Genomic DNA, 15,667 nt, shown 5'->3' with positions numbered 1-15,667 from the left:
ATTTTGTTGCTAGAAATCTGATTAAATGAATTATATTTTGCTAAAGTAACTTAGTGATAAATGTAAAGATATACAGGTTGACTGTCAAATGTGTGTTAAATTGTTATTGATCATAGTTGTAAACATTGTGCTATGTTATCACAGCTGTTTGAGATGGAGAACGTTTTTACTGTGTCATCAGATCCTCATCCCCCTCCTACAGCCCCTCCTTCACTTTCTTTGCCTTTATCTTCATCTTCTACCTCATCTGGGACTAAAAAACAAAAGAGGACCCCCACGTATCAGAGATCTGTAAGTCAGGGAAGCAGTCATCCCAGCTTTTTTCTTTGTGTTAAGAGCATGACTCAGAAGGGCCACTCAGTTTGATTGAAATACCCTGCAAACTCACTTTCTAACTTGCCTAAGTATTTCCTTCACCTTGAATCTTGAAAGGTAAGTTTAGTAGTTTAGGCCTTGCTACTCAAAGTGTGTCCAAGAATCAGAAGTATTGGTATCACCTTGGGAGCTTGTTAGAAGTGGAGAATCTCAAAGCCCTGCCGCTGAATCAGATTTTGTATTTTAACCAGATCACTGGGTAACTTCAGTTTGAGAAGCCCTAGTTTCGAGTCAGTATTGTAGAGGTAGACCTTCTTGGTTCAACTCCTCTGTCATTTGACTTTGGCAAGTCATTTAATCTCAATGTCTGTTTCGTCATTGGTAAAATTGGGACAATATTCCTCATGGGCTTTTGTAAAAATTAAATGAGTTAGTACACATCCGACACAAAAGAGTGTCTAGCATGAATGAATTAGAACTTAACCACCTACAGATGTGATGGCTTTGATTTGCATGATTTGGCTATCCCACCCAGTGTTTACTTAAAACTTGGGTTTATCTTTTTAGAATTTCAGTCATCTTTTTTTCCTGATGAAAAATTTTTTTACTTGCCCAACATCAAACTTAAATGAAAATGTTTATAGGTCAAATTTTCAATGAAAGGGTCTAAAACTAGGTATAAAGATGTGGATATGTTGCTATAGTAAATCAATTATAGACCTAACCTTTCCTAGGGATTTTGTCCTATTTCATGCTTCACTTAAATAAAATGAAATATCCAATGTGATAAACAGTATCTGATGATTAAATAGGTCCCAGTGCATTGCATTTAAATAAATAGCCCTTCTGTTTACTAAAGAATGTTTTATTTTGCTTTATCTGACCATAGAAACAAATGACAGTATTTAGAGATTTCACTGTCTGAAAACAGGTGAAAAGATTTCTTTAATTGTACCTGTGAAGTGATTGAAGATTTTTAGGATTGAAGAGCTTTTGTTGTCTTGGAGTTCTTAGAAAACTCTTGCTTTCTAACTCATTATTTTGAGTCGTCTTCCATTAAAGGACCTGAGCATGCATGTATTTTCTAGTTTGAAATAAGTATTGCATGGAAAGTTTCTTTTATTGTTTTAATCTCTACTAACTTAAATAATTGCCTTCAAGATGCACGGCTTACCAAATAGCATCAAGGTTTCTATTTACGTTTCAAAATAAGTATTAATAAATTTAATGAAATGTCCTGGTAGCTTGGGTTTCCATCTCTTGAATAGTAGTTACCTTTGTTCTGATACTGTTGTTTTAGTAATTTAAAGTTAATGTAAAGGCAGCTTTTCCTTATATAGTTACTTTATCTTAATATTTAAACTCCAGAAATTCTATTTGTTTGGTAAGTGAAAATTCTACCATGAATTGGGGCAGTCCCCCAAAATAATTTGAATTACTTCCTCTGAAATGTTTTATTAGCTAAATTAACATTTCAGTAATAAAAACACATAATCTTCTCTTTATTTGTTGTTTTACCTTTATTTGCCTTTTTATGTTAAAAATTCAGTGATTTGTTTTTTTTTTAACATCTTTATTGGGGTATAATTGCTTTACAATGGTGTGTTAGTTTCTGCTTTATAACAAAGTGAATCAGTTATACGAAAATACAGTGATTTGTTAATCAGACTTATAGTAAGCTATGGAGGTAATATACAGATCTATATGTATTGAGTTCTTTCTCTTTTTAAAACAGATGAGCTTTGATCCAAATCTTCTCCACAACAATGGGCATAATGGGTACCCCAATGGTACTTCAGCAGCACTGCGTGAAACTGGGGTTATTGAAAAACTGCTAACCTCTTATGGATTTATTCAGTGTTCAGAACGTCAAGCTAGACTTTTCTTCCACTGTTCACAGTATAATGGCAACCTGCAGGACTTAAAAGTAGGAGGTAATCTGTTGGTTCTCCTTTTTATAAAACTAATCACAAATTTATCTTGCATATCAACTTACTCATGACAGTGTTATGCTTTTGGCCTTTTAATTGTACCAATTACTGAAGTTTGTTTATATAAATTAGCAGAATCCTGATTTTTGTTGTGGTGATAGTCTTTTTGAGGGATGAAAGAGTAATTGATTAAAGATATCTTTGAATATTTTTTAAATAGACACTTGGTATATTTAATTGTTATTCCCCCAATAATGACTGTTTGGCTATATATTGGATTTTATGCCAGTGAAAATATTAAACTTTATAATGTTAGTTTTAATTATTTTGCCAGGTACTAGTTTGAGTAGTACCTGAAAGAAATAACTCTTACCATGTCACCACTTGGACTATGTGGAAATTCATTTTGGCTGACAACATAGAAATTACTTTCACATGTGAAAATGTGTGGCTTATTAAAGGACTGAAGTTACAAGGTCTCAGTGTGTGTTTTTTTAAAATATCTTTGAGAAAAAAGAACAATAGTTACATGAATATTTGGCATGCCAAATACTCTAAACTGTACAAGAGTGTTATTTTGGTTAATCCTCATTTTACAGATGAAGAAACTCAGGGTATAGAGGGATTTTGGGGGTGAGGGGGGAAGCTTGCCAAATCTCATCATTACATTGCATCAGCTGTAGTATGTGTAGGTGCCATGAAAACTAAGATATGGCTAGCTTAGTCTAAAGCAGTGGTTCTGAAACATTAGTGTGTATCAGAATTACCTACAAGGCTTGTTAAAATGCAGATTACTGTACGTGATGCCCAGAATTTGTTTTGGAGTGGGTCTGGAGTAGGGCCTGGGAATTTGCATTTCTGCTACACTCCAGGTGATGCTGCTGCTGATGCAGGGACCACACTTTAAGAATCACCAGTCTAAGGAAACTCAAATGCCTCATTAAGTTTAGCTTGAAAGTGAGATACCATTTGGCCAAAATTAGTCCACCAAACACAACACTCTCTTTGTTTTAGATGATGTTGAATTTGAAGTATCATCTGACCGGCGGACTGGGAAGCCCATTGCTGTTAAACTGGTGAAGATAAAACAAGAAATCCTCCCTGAAGAACGAATTAATGGACAAGTTAGTGACTTAGATGCTTTATGTTTTCTTAGGGCCCTGCATTTGCATATCTTTCACATTAGAAAAGGAAGATTCTCCCCATCTCCTCAGTTTGCACGCAAGAGAGCTATAGTATATAAAAGTTACTATTTTAAAATTATATCAGAAGCACTGGCATTTCTTGACCTGAAATAAAAATTTGGTCAAGACTCAATTTGGGTTTTTACATATAACCCTAAGTCTATACTTACAGTCAGCTTATGTACTGTAAGTTTGAAACTTGGCAGCATGACATCCTCTTGTGGATCATATCAAAATGTATCCCTTTGTATAGTATAGAGGATATTAAAATTCAGTTTATATTGCACAGTGCTGCTCCTGAAATGATTAGCAATGGAAATTTTTTTTTTTTTGACTGGTAGGTTGTGTGCGCTGTTCCTCACAACTTAGAGAGTAAATCTCCAGCTGCCCCGGGTCAGAGTCCAACAGGGAGTGTATGCTACGAACGTAATGGGGTAAACTTGTGTATTTTTCTTAAACCTTTGCCTGATCCACCATGTGATCTATAAGCGTACTTTAAAATTCAAAATAGAAAACGTAAGCTGCAGTTGATAAAAATCAGTTTAAAATTTGGTTTTGAAGAGGCTTCGAGTGCAGCATTATCAAAAAATCTAAAAAGAAAAAAATCCATAGGACTTCCAAGTGTCTTAGCTTGCCCAAGTGTGACCTTAGTTAGAACATTAAGGTAAAATGCTTCTTTTACTCGCTTTTTTTGGGGGTTGTGGGAGGGGATCTTTTTTCTGGTTCCTTTTAAGCACTAACTCAGCTTTTTTGTTTGGAATGCCTTATATAAAAATTGTTTTTTTTGAAATGTAACTACAGCCTCTGGGCAAATGCTTCCACGTGTGTAAGCTTTTTGAAGTTGGATTGCTGCTCAGCTGTGGACTCGCAGAAGTCATCAGCACCTTGGAGGGGAAGTGTGTTTATGTGAATAAACTATGTGCTTGTCAAAAGGCATTTAATTTTAAGAAATTTGGCTTTAAATGCCAGTTTAAGAAGTATTTAACAAAGTAAATCACAGTATACACTGAACATGCATCCTGCCAGTATAGTAATAATACCTTATTAATTCACAGGAAGTGTTTTATCTGACTTACACCCCTGAAGATGTTGAAGGGAATGTTCAGCTGGAAACTGGAGATAAAATAAACTTTGTAATTGATAACAATAAACAGTAAGTTCTTTTTTCCCACCTAAGTGGTTTGTTTTTTTGTTTTTGTTTTTGTTTTCCTTTTACAATAAGAAATTTGAAGCAAGTCGAAAACCTAACTTGTAAATCTGGATAATTTTCATGATCTTTTAAATTTTTATTCATCAGCTAAGCATTTGAGCGTCAGTTCTATGACAGGCACTATGCAGGGTGTCAGAGATAGGAGGATAATTAAAACATGGTCAGAACTTTCAAGGAACTATTCTAGAGATCAGTGAAGGTTTTGCCATAGCAGCAGTGCTTGAGGTGCGCTTTAAGACGAGGAAGTCACTAGGGAGATGAGAAAAACATTCTGGATAGAGGAAGTACCATGGGGGAAGAGGCCAAAAGTTGGAGTTGATTTAATTGACTGGATCATGGAAAGATGAAGTTTGAATTTTATTCATTCGTCACAGGTGTCTTTGAAGGATTTTAAATGGGGAAGTGTGATTGGTTTCTATTGTTGGAAGTGGTGGAAACGGTAGACTTTTGGAGAGTAGGGATGCTATAGACTAGAGGCAGAGTTATGAAAATTAATATGAAAGATGAGGGTGTAGTATAGACAGGCCAGGGGCGTTTGGGTATAAAAGTCAAGTCACGTTGAGAAGATAAAATCACCAAATTTTATAACTTTTTAGATAGGGTTGTGTATTAGAACTAAGGGAAAGGGAGTCCCAAATGCCATTTTTTTTTGGCTTGGGCTACTGGGCAGATGATGATCATTAACTGGACTAAGGAGGTACAGCAGAAAGTATTAAGGATGGGAGAAGAATTGTGCTTATTTTGGCATTTTGAATTTGAGGTGTCTTTGGGGGAAGATATTAAATATGTAGTTGCGTATATAGATCTGAACAAGCTAGTTATGGAGATAGAGCTGTTGAATTCATTGGCATAAGCAGTTAAGGAAAGTGTAGTTAAGAAAGCCCAGGGATGATTATTTTTATTTTGGAGTGGGAGAAACAGATACAAGTACAGAAGGAAGTTAAAAACAGGAGAAAGTGCTGGGAATGGACTTTGAATGGCAGTACAGAAAGAAAAGTCCCAAGAGTGTGCAGAATTATTAGCCTTGAACCTTACCTCTTGTAAGACTAGAAGGAATTGGATTGAGTTGTAGATTGATATTAGTAGTGCTAGTCTGAGGCCTCAATTTAATGTCAAGTTAGGAAACTTGGGAATAGGGCTTGAGTTAGAGGTGGATGGGGAACCAGTGAAAGGGCTTTATTTAATCTTAATAAGTTCTTGGATGTGCTAAGAACTTGTACTAAATATTTTATGTACAGTTGTTAATCCTCAGAACAACCTCATCTGGTAAGTTTCTTCATCTGTAAAATGAGGTATGTTCTCATAAAGTAACTTGCCTAAAGTCATACAGCTTTTAAATTGACGTTTGAATCCCAATCTGGCTCTAAATAAAGCCTTTTCATTGTAGTAAGTTGCAAGAGCAAATAGGATTTTTCCAGTGTCTTTGTTAGTCTGTTAAATTTTTGAAATAAAAAAAGCACAATTGGGTGACAATTTGTCCATGAAGAATTAAGGGAAGTAATTAGTTGGTCTGCAGATCTTATAAACAACACCAACAAATACTGTTGCATCTTACACTGTGTGTGCCATCTTTAAAACGAAATCTGATTTACATTGTTGCTGCAGCAACATGTGATGTCTGTTTTCAATGGAGGTGAACATCACTCTTTTTTTTAAAATTAAATTTATTTATTTATTCATGGCTGTGTTGGGTCTTCGTTGCAGTGGCGGGCTTCTCATTGTGGTGGCTTCTCGCTGCAGAGCACAGGCTCTAGGCTCGCGGGCTTCAGTAGTTGCAGCACATGGGCTTAGTTGCTCCATGGCATGTGGGATCTTCCCGGACCAGGGCTCGAACCCCTGTCCCCTGCATTGGCAGGCGGATTCTTAACCACTGGGCCACCAGGGAAGTCCTGAACTTTTCTAAAGCATAGCAGATGTCTCCTATAATCACTGCATTTACTCATGTTTCTTTTATGACTGTTTAATCAGAAATAATTGATGGGATAGCTAGTAAATTCAGTATTCATTGCAAACTATCTCTTATTTATCTCTTTATCCCCTGTACCTTTGTTTGCAGTACGTAATACCTACTTAGTGTTTGTTCACGTAATGGCCTTTCTAAAACTTTAGCATTCCCCATCTGGTTGCAACCAATTTGTGGCCTTATTTCAGCAGTCTGAGAGAAACTGTGCCATATATGTGTGCCCAATTTAAAAGGCTAGGTAGGGAGTTTGCGCAGAAGTCCTTTGCACGTGAAGCCATATGAAAAGGATTATGTATTATAAAACCTTATATTAATGATGATACAGAATTCCTGAGGCCTCAGAAAACTAGTTTGTTTCTCTAAACTCATCATGTCTAACCAAGCCAATGCATTTTTCACCCCTCTTTGGTCCCCACCGTCCCCACCCGATTCTTTTGTTCTAGTACTGGTGCTGTAAGTGCTCGTAATATTATGCTGTTGAAAAAGAAACAAGCTCGCTGTCAGGGAGTAGTTTGTGCCATGAAGGTAAGTGTCCGATCAGATTTGAGAAACTTTAGTTTTTTCTTTGACCGCTTTAAATAAGTCTTTCAAACCCAAGCCTTTTGTTTTTCCTCTTTATATTTCCTTTAAAAATATTTAATTGTTAATGTCAGAAGTAATCTTTTAAAATTCCTTGGTTACTAATTATGTTCTTTAAAATGGGCCATTTAATTGATATTAATATTAGACTTTATCAAGTAATATTGTTTCCACTGGAGTATAATTTTGTGAAAAGGCTTATTGATTGTAAATTGTAATCATAAATATGTGCACTGAATAGTACATAATATTCCTGCTGTTTCTTCATATTTGTTTGGCTTTAGGATGCGTTTGGTTTTATTGAAAGAGGTGATATTGTAAAGGAGATATTCTTTCACTATAGTGAATTTAAGGGTGACTTAGAAACCTTGCAGCCTGGAGATGACGTGGAATTCACAATCAAGGACAGAAATGTAAGATAAGATAGTTGAATAACTTGATCTTTGGCCTTCTTTTAAGATAAGTAGTGAGTTAAAATTTTAGGAAACACTTAAAGTGACATGGTTCCCCTCGCCCTCTCCACTCCCTTCTGATTTAGGGTAAAGAAGTTGCAACAGATGTCAGACTATTGCCTCAAGGAACAGTCATTTTTGAAGATATCAGCATTGAACATTTTGAAGGAACTGTAACCAAAGTTATCCCAAAAGTACCCAGTAAAACCCAGGTAAATAGTGTTTTTTCAGAAGAGTCATCTTACACCTCATCAGTAATAGAATAATACGGTATGGTATACAGAAGTTTTATTACTTTCAATTAATGTAATTTTGTGACAGTGGAGCAGTTAAGTATTTTATGTGTGTAATTAAACTATATGAGAAACCATTGGTACATCCATGAATATGTTTTTCTTTCTTTTTTTTTAAACTGGGTGATATGGAGAAGGGGGCAAAAAAAATACTGGTTAGATTGGGGAAAAAATTCATGTGTGCATGCGTGCATCCCAGTTTGGTTTTTTTTCCTGTTGTTGGTGGGTGGGGGTGGGGTGGGGTGAAGAGATGAGACCAGTGGTGTCATTGCTAAGGAAATGTAGAACATAAAAGACTGAAATTCTTTTCCTTAAATAAAATCTCTCAGTATCAGAGTGCAGGATCTTAACTGCAGTATCATGATTTTATGGTTGTGTCATGTGACCATAGAACACAAACCTTTCAAATTGGACTTATGTTATCAACACCTTTTTTTTCTTTAGGGAGCTATCTGTTATAAAATGGGTTTGCTGTGTGTTCTTCTTGTTTGACTTAGAACTAGGAAGGGTGAGAAATCTCCAGCTAAAATAGTTTTTCCTTTTCATCAGAATGACCCATTGCCAGGACGCATCAAAGTTGATTTTGTGATTCCTAAAGAACTTCCCTTTGGAGACAAAGATACGAAATCCAAGGTGACCCTGCTGGAAGGCGACCATGTTAGGTTTAATATTTCAACAGACCGTCGTGACAAATTAGAACGAGCAACCAACATAGAAGTTCTGTCAAATACATTTCAGTTCACTAATGAAGCTAGAGAAATGGTAAGTGTTGGGTATTATTAGATACGTACCCAGTCTTGGAGGCGGCAGGGCAATGTTACAGTCAAGTTTGTAATATGGTATTCAAAATTCTTTGAGTTTTGACAATATTGGGCAATTACCTTATTAAGGTGATTGAGAACACAGACACTTGAGTCAATCTGGGTTTGACACTTAGCTCTGCCAGTTACCTTGAAATAGATGAGAGAAAATTGTAGAATTAAAATCTGGAGAGGATGGGCTTCCCTGGTGGTGCGGTGGTTGAGAGTCCGCCTGCCGATGCAGCGGACAGGGGTTCGTGCCCCGGTCTGGGAGAATCCCACATGCCGCAGATCAGCTAGGCCTGTGAGCCATGGCCGCTGAGCCTGCACGTCCGGAGCCTGTGCTCCGCAATGGGAGAGGCCACAACAGTGAGAGGCCCGCGTACTGCAAAAAAAAAAAAAAAAAAAAAAAAAATCTGGAGAGGATGATTTCTAAGGTCTTTTGAGAGTCAGTGGTTCTCTGGCCCTTAAATATGAAGACTGAGAAGATTTAAGTTCATCGTTGTAGAAAGTAGATCTTTCCAGACTGTTCATAAAATGTTTAGTAAACAGTAGGTTAAACAAAGTAGGTTTTGTTTCTTTCGTTTTTACAGCAGGACTTTGCAAATTCTTCTTAGTGAATATATGTCTGGAAATGATATACGCCAGAATTGTTGCTGAAACATATTTTACAAGTTCCGTTTTCGTGAATTAATTTTATCAGATGTAATTTACATTTGCTTCTGTTTGGAGTCATAACATCTACAGTATATCTCAGTGTTGTCAGTAGAACTGGATACATTCAATGAAAATTTAAGTTTCTTGAAACTTTTTAACTGTTAGGAGAACTGATCTTGTTTGACACTTGCAATGTGCTTTAAACTTCAATGCATGTTTAGTTTCTTAGATCTACTTTGCTTTACACTATGGAGTACATTGTTGAATAGCTTGCTTACCATCAGGATATAGCAAGGATTAAATGTCAGAGTATTGTTTAGGCTATATTCAAAACTGATTATAGAATAATCATCTCGGGCTTCCCTGGTGGCGCAATGGTTGAGAGTTTGCCTGCCGATGCAGGGGACACGGGTTCGTGCCCCAGTCCGGGAAGATCCCACATGCCGCGGAGCGGCTGGGCCCGTGAGCCATGGCCGCTGAGCCTGCACGTCCAGAGCCTGTGCTCCGCAACGGGAGAGGCTACAACAGTGAGAGGCCCGCGTACCGCAAAAAAAAAAATAATAATAATCATCTCTGTAATATGTAAATATGTAAGTCATTGGTGGGTTGATAATTGTATTTTAGTAAGTATTTGAGTACTTGCCGTGTGCCAGTTACTCTGGATATAATGCCCTTACAGAGTGATAATTTAGTATGAAGGAAAAAAACATGAGGATAGAACTTCATTTATTTTATTTTTCAAACCTAAATCTTAAGTCCTCCTGTGCCTAAACTCAGAAATTTTTGCAGTAGAGATTAGAGAGTTGCCTTTAGTTGACTTCTGGGGTATTTGGAGTATTGTTCTGTAGATTTTTAATTTCTGGAAGTTACAGTGTCATAAAGCTTGGGCATTATTTGGAATCCTGGTTTTTGCCACTTACTAGCTGTGTGCTTTGGGAAAATTACTTAACCTCTTTCAACCTCAGTTTCCTCTTCTTGTAAAACAATATTTTTCACAGAATTGAAAATTAAATGGAATATGTTGTATGCATTTACTTCAAAAATGATAATTTTTCTAGTGCGTGTTGGCCAAGAAGTAGCATCTGGGGAGTCTCAGGCAATTGCTTAGAGATTAATTTACTTTATTGAAATCAATGAGTTTGTATTTAAGTGGAAAAATTAAAATGTGGTCACAAAATTTGGCTGTTTAATACAGAGAATTCCTAATGAATTTACCTTGATGATACTTCCAATCTTGAATGTTGTTGTCTTGACAATCTGCACAGCCAGTAAAAGTATTGTTTTGGTTTCAGGGTGTAATTGCTGCCATGAGAGATGGTTTTGGTTTCATCAAATGTGTGGATCGTGATGCTCGTATGTTCTTCCACTTCAGTGAAATTCTGGATGGGAACCAGTTCCATATTGCAGATGAAGTAGAGTTTACTGTGGTTCCTGTGAGTAGTTTTTGAGAAAAGTATGGGAGGTTTTCTTGATCCTTCCTTTTTTGGTTTTAAAGTTACTTTTGTTTATCATTTGTAGGATATGCTCTCTGCCCAAAGAAATCATGCTATTAGGATTAAAAAACTTCCCAAGGGCACGGTTTCGTTCCACTCCCATTCAGATCATCGTTTTCTGGGCACCGTAGAAAAAGAAGCCACTTTTTCCAATCCTAAAACCACTAGCCCAAATAAAGGCAAAGAAAAGGTAAGTTTTAATCAAAATGATTTTTGCAGTTCTTTATTCCTCGTCTGCTTAAAGGCAACCACTGTCCACACAATAATGGAGTATTGTCTCTTTCAGAATTCCCTGTAATATTAACAGTGAACTAACCTAAAGCAGGGTTTTTAATCTCATCAATATTAACATTTTAGGGGGCTACCCTGGTGGCACAGTGGTTGAGAGTCTGCCTGCCGATGCAGGGGACACAAGTTCGTGCCCCGGTCCGGGAGGATCCCACATGCCACGGAGCGGCTGGGCCCGTGAGCCATGGCCGCTAAGCCTGTGCGTCCAGAGCCTGTGCTCTGCAACGGGAGAGGCCACAGCAGTGGGAGGCCCGCGTACCGCAAAAAAAAAAAAAAAAAATTAACATTTTGAGCTGGATAATTCTTTGAGTGGGGGGGGGGGGGGAGCTGTTCTTTGCATTTGGGGATGTTTAGCAGCATCCCTGGCCCACTAGAGGTCAGTATCTCTCCTCCTTCCCATGTACAACAGCCAGACATGTCTCCAGAATCTGCCAAATGTCCCCCGATCACCCCCAGTTTAGCATCACTCATCTAAAATGATAGTACTTGTCATCCAAGCAATTGAAAACTTCGAAATTTTGGTAGACTCAGTTCACACATTTGAACTCCATTTATTGAAAAATCCACTAAATCCGTAAATATGAAGCTATCCCTAAGATGACCTCTGCTCTTAAGTAAATAACAAGAATTGTATAGAAACAGGTGATTCAAACAATATTAAGGGACTTCCCTGGTGGTCCAGCGGATAAGACTCCGCGCTCCCAATGCAGGGGACACGGGTTTGATCCCTGGTCAGGGAACTAAGATCCCACATCCCACATGCCACACGGCGCGGGCAAAAAAAAAAAAAAAAAAAAAAAAAAAAAAAAAAAAAACAATATTAAATATTGCTATAAAAGGTCAATGAGAAAGCTTTGGCAAAAATTCTAAACTGGCAGGATCTGGGATGGTTTCACTAAGTCATTGACATTTAATAGGTGGAGATAAATGAGGAAAGGATATTCCTCACTGAATAGAGGTACAGATGAGAAAAATTCAGGGTTTCTTTATAAAACACTAATTAGTTTGACAGGAAGATAGGGCTTCTTTTTGGGGTGGGGGTGATTGTTGATTGGCCGTGAACACTATAGAATAGGCATATTGTCAGTAAGCGTTCCCTCCTCAACATTAAAATTAGGTTAAGACTTTAAGACCAAATTAGGCAGACTGAGTCAGCCCTGGGTTAAAAGGCAAGACCATCTATTATTCATACGAAAAATACATATTTTAGAGAACCCTAGGTAGGAAATTTCTACAGCTGTACCAGTGCTTTGGCTCAGGAGTCTGTAATAATTGCAGTTGTGCTTATGTTGTTTTTTTGGTGGTGGTTCTTGATTCTTTTCATTGTTTTCTGACTATTTCTTTAGGAGGCTGAGGATGGTATTATTGCTTATGATGACTGTGGGGTGAAATTGACTATTGCTTTTCAAGCCAAGGATGTGGAAGGATCTAATTCTCCTCAGATAGGAGACAAGGCAAGATAATTCTGTTTATTTGAGAGAGGGGGGAGGGTTAAAGGTTATCATCTTCATCATAAATCCTGAAAAATGGTTTCTTTAAGTTTTAGCAAGTTTTGCTAACATTCTTTTGTGCTTACAAGCTTAATATATGAACATCTTCCTATTTAAAAGCAGCTTATTCAATAAGAACAGGGTCTAGCAAACTTTTTGTTAAAGCTTTTTGAGGAGTTAGTATTTAAGCATTAGATATGTCAAAAGCAATTACTTATATAAAATTAATAAAATTGGTAAGAAAGTTAAAACAGTCACTGAAGCATTATCAAAATAAAACCACGCCAAAGGTTTTTATATTGCTGTTCATTTTTGTCATACTTAATATGTCTGGTTTTCTAGTTGACGTCCTTTAGAGAAATTAAGAATCTATAAGGAATACACACTGGAGAGCAAAACTTGATCCTTGTGAAAAGTGGAATGAGAAGTAGAAGTGGTAGTTCTGGTGAATATCTGTTCCATCAGAGTATTTATAAAAAGGATATTTAGAGTGGAAAGCAAGGTCTGGGGGAGTTGTCATTTCCACTTGGCGTGAAATGACATGATATTAATGAGCATCATTATTTTTCACAGGTTGAATTTAGTATTAGTGACAAACAGAGGCCTGGACAGCAGATTGCAACTTGTGTGCGACTCCTAGGTCGTAATTCCAACTCCAAGAGGCTCTTGGGTTATGTGGCAACTTTGAAGGATAATTTTGGATTTATTGAAACAGCCAATCATGATAAGGAAATCTTTTTCCATTACAGGTGAGGAATGCCTTTTAGGAACTTAGAGCTTACAATCCATAATCCATTCTTTGGTTTTGGAGTCAAAAACATTAGTATTGGGTAGTTATGTATTTTTTCATCTCAAATTTCATATTGGTGAAATTTTGGCAATATATAAAGTTAACCGTCTACCTCTGTATAGAAAACATGTGGTCAAAAGATAAAGACCTGTACCTGCTTTGAACATTGGATAGGAGCCTTTCTGCTTCAGTAAAAGAATACAGTTTTGGGCTTCCCTGGTGGCGCAGTGGTTGAGAGTCCACCTGCCGATGCAGGGGACACGGGTTCGTGCCCCGGTCTGGGAAGATCCCACATGCCGCAGAGCGGCTGGGCCCGTGAGCCATGGCCGCTGAGCCTGCGCGTCCGGAGCCTGTGCTCTGCAACGCAAGAGGCCACAACAGTGAGAGGCCCGCGTACCGCAAAAAAAAAAAAAAAAAAAAAAAAAATGCTTTAAAAGATACAGTTTTATATGTTGCTACCAGAGAGTTGTATATTTCATTTGGTGTTACAGTATAGTGGTTAAGAGCATGGGCTCTTGGAACCGTACAGTTCCAGTTTGAATCCAGGCTCTGCTACTTAGTACCTGTGTAAGTTTTATCAAATGAAAATAACCTCCTGTCATCTTAGTTTCATTATCTTGAAGCTGAGGATAATGGTACCTCTTCATAGGATGTTTCTGAAGATTACATGGGTCAGTGCTTAAAACAGTATCCAGCTTAAGTAAGCACACCATGAATATTATGATAGAAGAAATAAAGGGTACTTGCTACTGTTGATGTTTGTGGTAAATACTTTTGCAAATGTCATTTCCTTTCCCTCCCCTGCAGTGAGTTCTCTGGTGATGTTGATAGCCTGGAACTGGGGGACATGGTCGAGTACAGCTTGTCCAAAGGAAAAGGCAACAAAGTCAGTGCAGAAAAAGTGAACAAAACACACTCAGGTAATGAATTGTGACTTCTGATTATTAGGCCTATGTTTTGGGTAGGGAGGGTGAGGGGTGGGGTAGGAGAGGGAGAGAAAAGCCTACTGTTCTAGATCAGTGTTTCTCCAGGTATGATCCCCAGATCCAGCAGCATCACCTGGCTACTTGTTAGAAATACAAGTTGTCTGACCCCACCCCAGACCTACCAAAACTTTGGAGATGGGCAGTCTGTTTTAACAAATCCTTCAGGTGGTTCTGATGAACACTGAAGTTTGAGAACCATTGTTCTAGATTTTCTAGGTCATTTGCTTTGAGTTTATTATCAGTTCAATATCTCTTTTTAAAAATAACCCCAAGATAATAAATCTCCATGGAATTGGGGGAGGAGGCATTCCTCTAGAAGACGATTTTGGAGAAGAATGAGTTTAAATGTGAAGAATAATGGCAACTTAAGGAAATCGTTGCTATTTAGGATCTTTGACTTTTAAAAGGCCTACAACTTACTTTTTTGGCTTTCGTGTAAACTCACCAAATAATACTTTTTCTTGGTGTTATTCTAGAGAAATGGGAGCTAAGAACATTCATTCAGTTTAATAAATGTTTTAGAAACTGGGGGTACAGCAGTGAAGAAATAAATAAGACAGATTGGCAAAAAAGATGAGTGAAATATCGGATATAGTACGTTCAGAAAGATACTAAGATAAAATAAATTGGGGAAGTATATAAGTATTGGGGTTAGCAATACTTGTAGAGACCAAGGAAGGCCTCACTAAAAAGGTGATATTTGGTCATGTGGAAAAGGTGAGAGAGCAAGGCATGTTTAAATATGTATACTTATTAAGTCTTTAAACATCTGTATTTTAATAGTAGTTTAGAAGTATTGCATTTCAGGACTGGCAGGCAACCAGCCAACCCTCTGTTAACGTTTGTTCTGTTAATGTTCGCTTTTTTTTTTGGTCCTATGCAATAGAGTTTAAATAAAATTGTTGAGGGAGAGGTATACATGCTTTTGTTTTGTAGTGAATGGCATTACTGAGGAAGCTGATCCCACCATCTACTCTGGTAAAGTCATTCGCCCCTTGAGGAGTGTCGATCCAACACAGACTGAGTACCAAGGAATGATTGAGATCATGGACGAAGGTAAGAACATCGCTATCAGATTGTTTTGAAATTTGCCTTACCTTCAGATGAGTGCGTCGAAGATTTTAAAATATGGTAGGGTGGCAGTTATTTTCAAATTCCTTAAAAACTGAATCAAGGAAAAGTGATTTTATTCCCACAATACTTGGTTTTTATTTTTTTATATCCCTTGGAAATGAG

General features: G+C 37.4%; 1 protein-coding gene across 5 annotated transcripts in view; it reads left to right on the top strand.

Annotated features, from left to right (window-relative positions):
- The window catches only part of CSDE1 (cold shock domain containing E1), a 37,343-nt gene that overhangs the window by 15,418 nt on the left and 6,258 nt on the right, over window positions 1-15,667 (top strand). For 2 of the 5 annotated variants that reach the window (XM_060027638.1, XM_060027640.1), the window contains 14 exons: window positions 2,051-2,249; window positions 3,261-3,370; window positions 3,772-3,864; window positions 4,486-4,583; window positions 7,047-7,128; window positions 7,467-7,595; window positions 7,721-7,846; window positions 8,477-8,689; window positions 10,677-10,817; window positions 10,903-11,067; window positions 12,512-12,619; window positions 13,229-13,404; window positions 14,253-14,365; window positions 15,368-15,487. In XM_060027638.1, the coding sequence (XP_059883621.1) occupies window positions 2,051-2,249; window positions 3,261-3,370; window positions 3,772-3,864; window positions 4,486-4,583; window positions 7,047-7,128; window positions 7,467-7,595; window positions 7,721-7,846; window positions 8,477-8,689; window positions 10,677-10,817; window positions 10,903-11,067; window positions 12,512-12,619; window positions 13,229-13,404; window positions 14,253-14,365; window positions 15,368-15,487 (1,873 nt within the window). Of the gene's footprint in view, window positions 1-106; window positions 292-2,050; window positions 2,250-3,260; window positions 3,371-3,771; window positions 3,865-4,485; window positions 4,584-7,046; window positions 7,129-7,466; window positions 7,596-7,720; window positions 7,847-8,476; window positions 8,690-10,676; window positions 10,818-10,902; window positions 11,068-12,511; window positions 12,620-13,228; window positions 13,405-14,252; window positions 14,366-15,367; window positions 15,488-15,667 lie in introns of those variants that run through there. The other 3 variants (XM_060027654.1, XM_060027658.1, XM_060027647.1) reach the window with 3 other exon arrangements.

The sequence above is a fragment of the Delphinus delphis genome, chromosome 1 (assembly GCF_949987515.2).
Source record: "Delphinus delphis chromosome 1, mDelDel1.2, whole genome shotgun sequence".
Taxonomy (NCBI): Eukaryota; Metazoa; Chordata; class Mammalia; order Artiodactyla; family Delphinidae; genus Delphinus; species Delphinus delphis.
The sequence above is the reverse complement of the archived record's forward strand: the minus strand, read 5'-3'. Positions and strand labels throughout refer to the sequence as shown.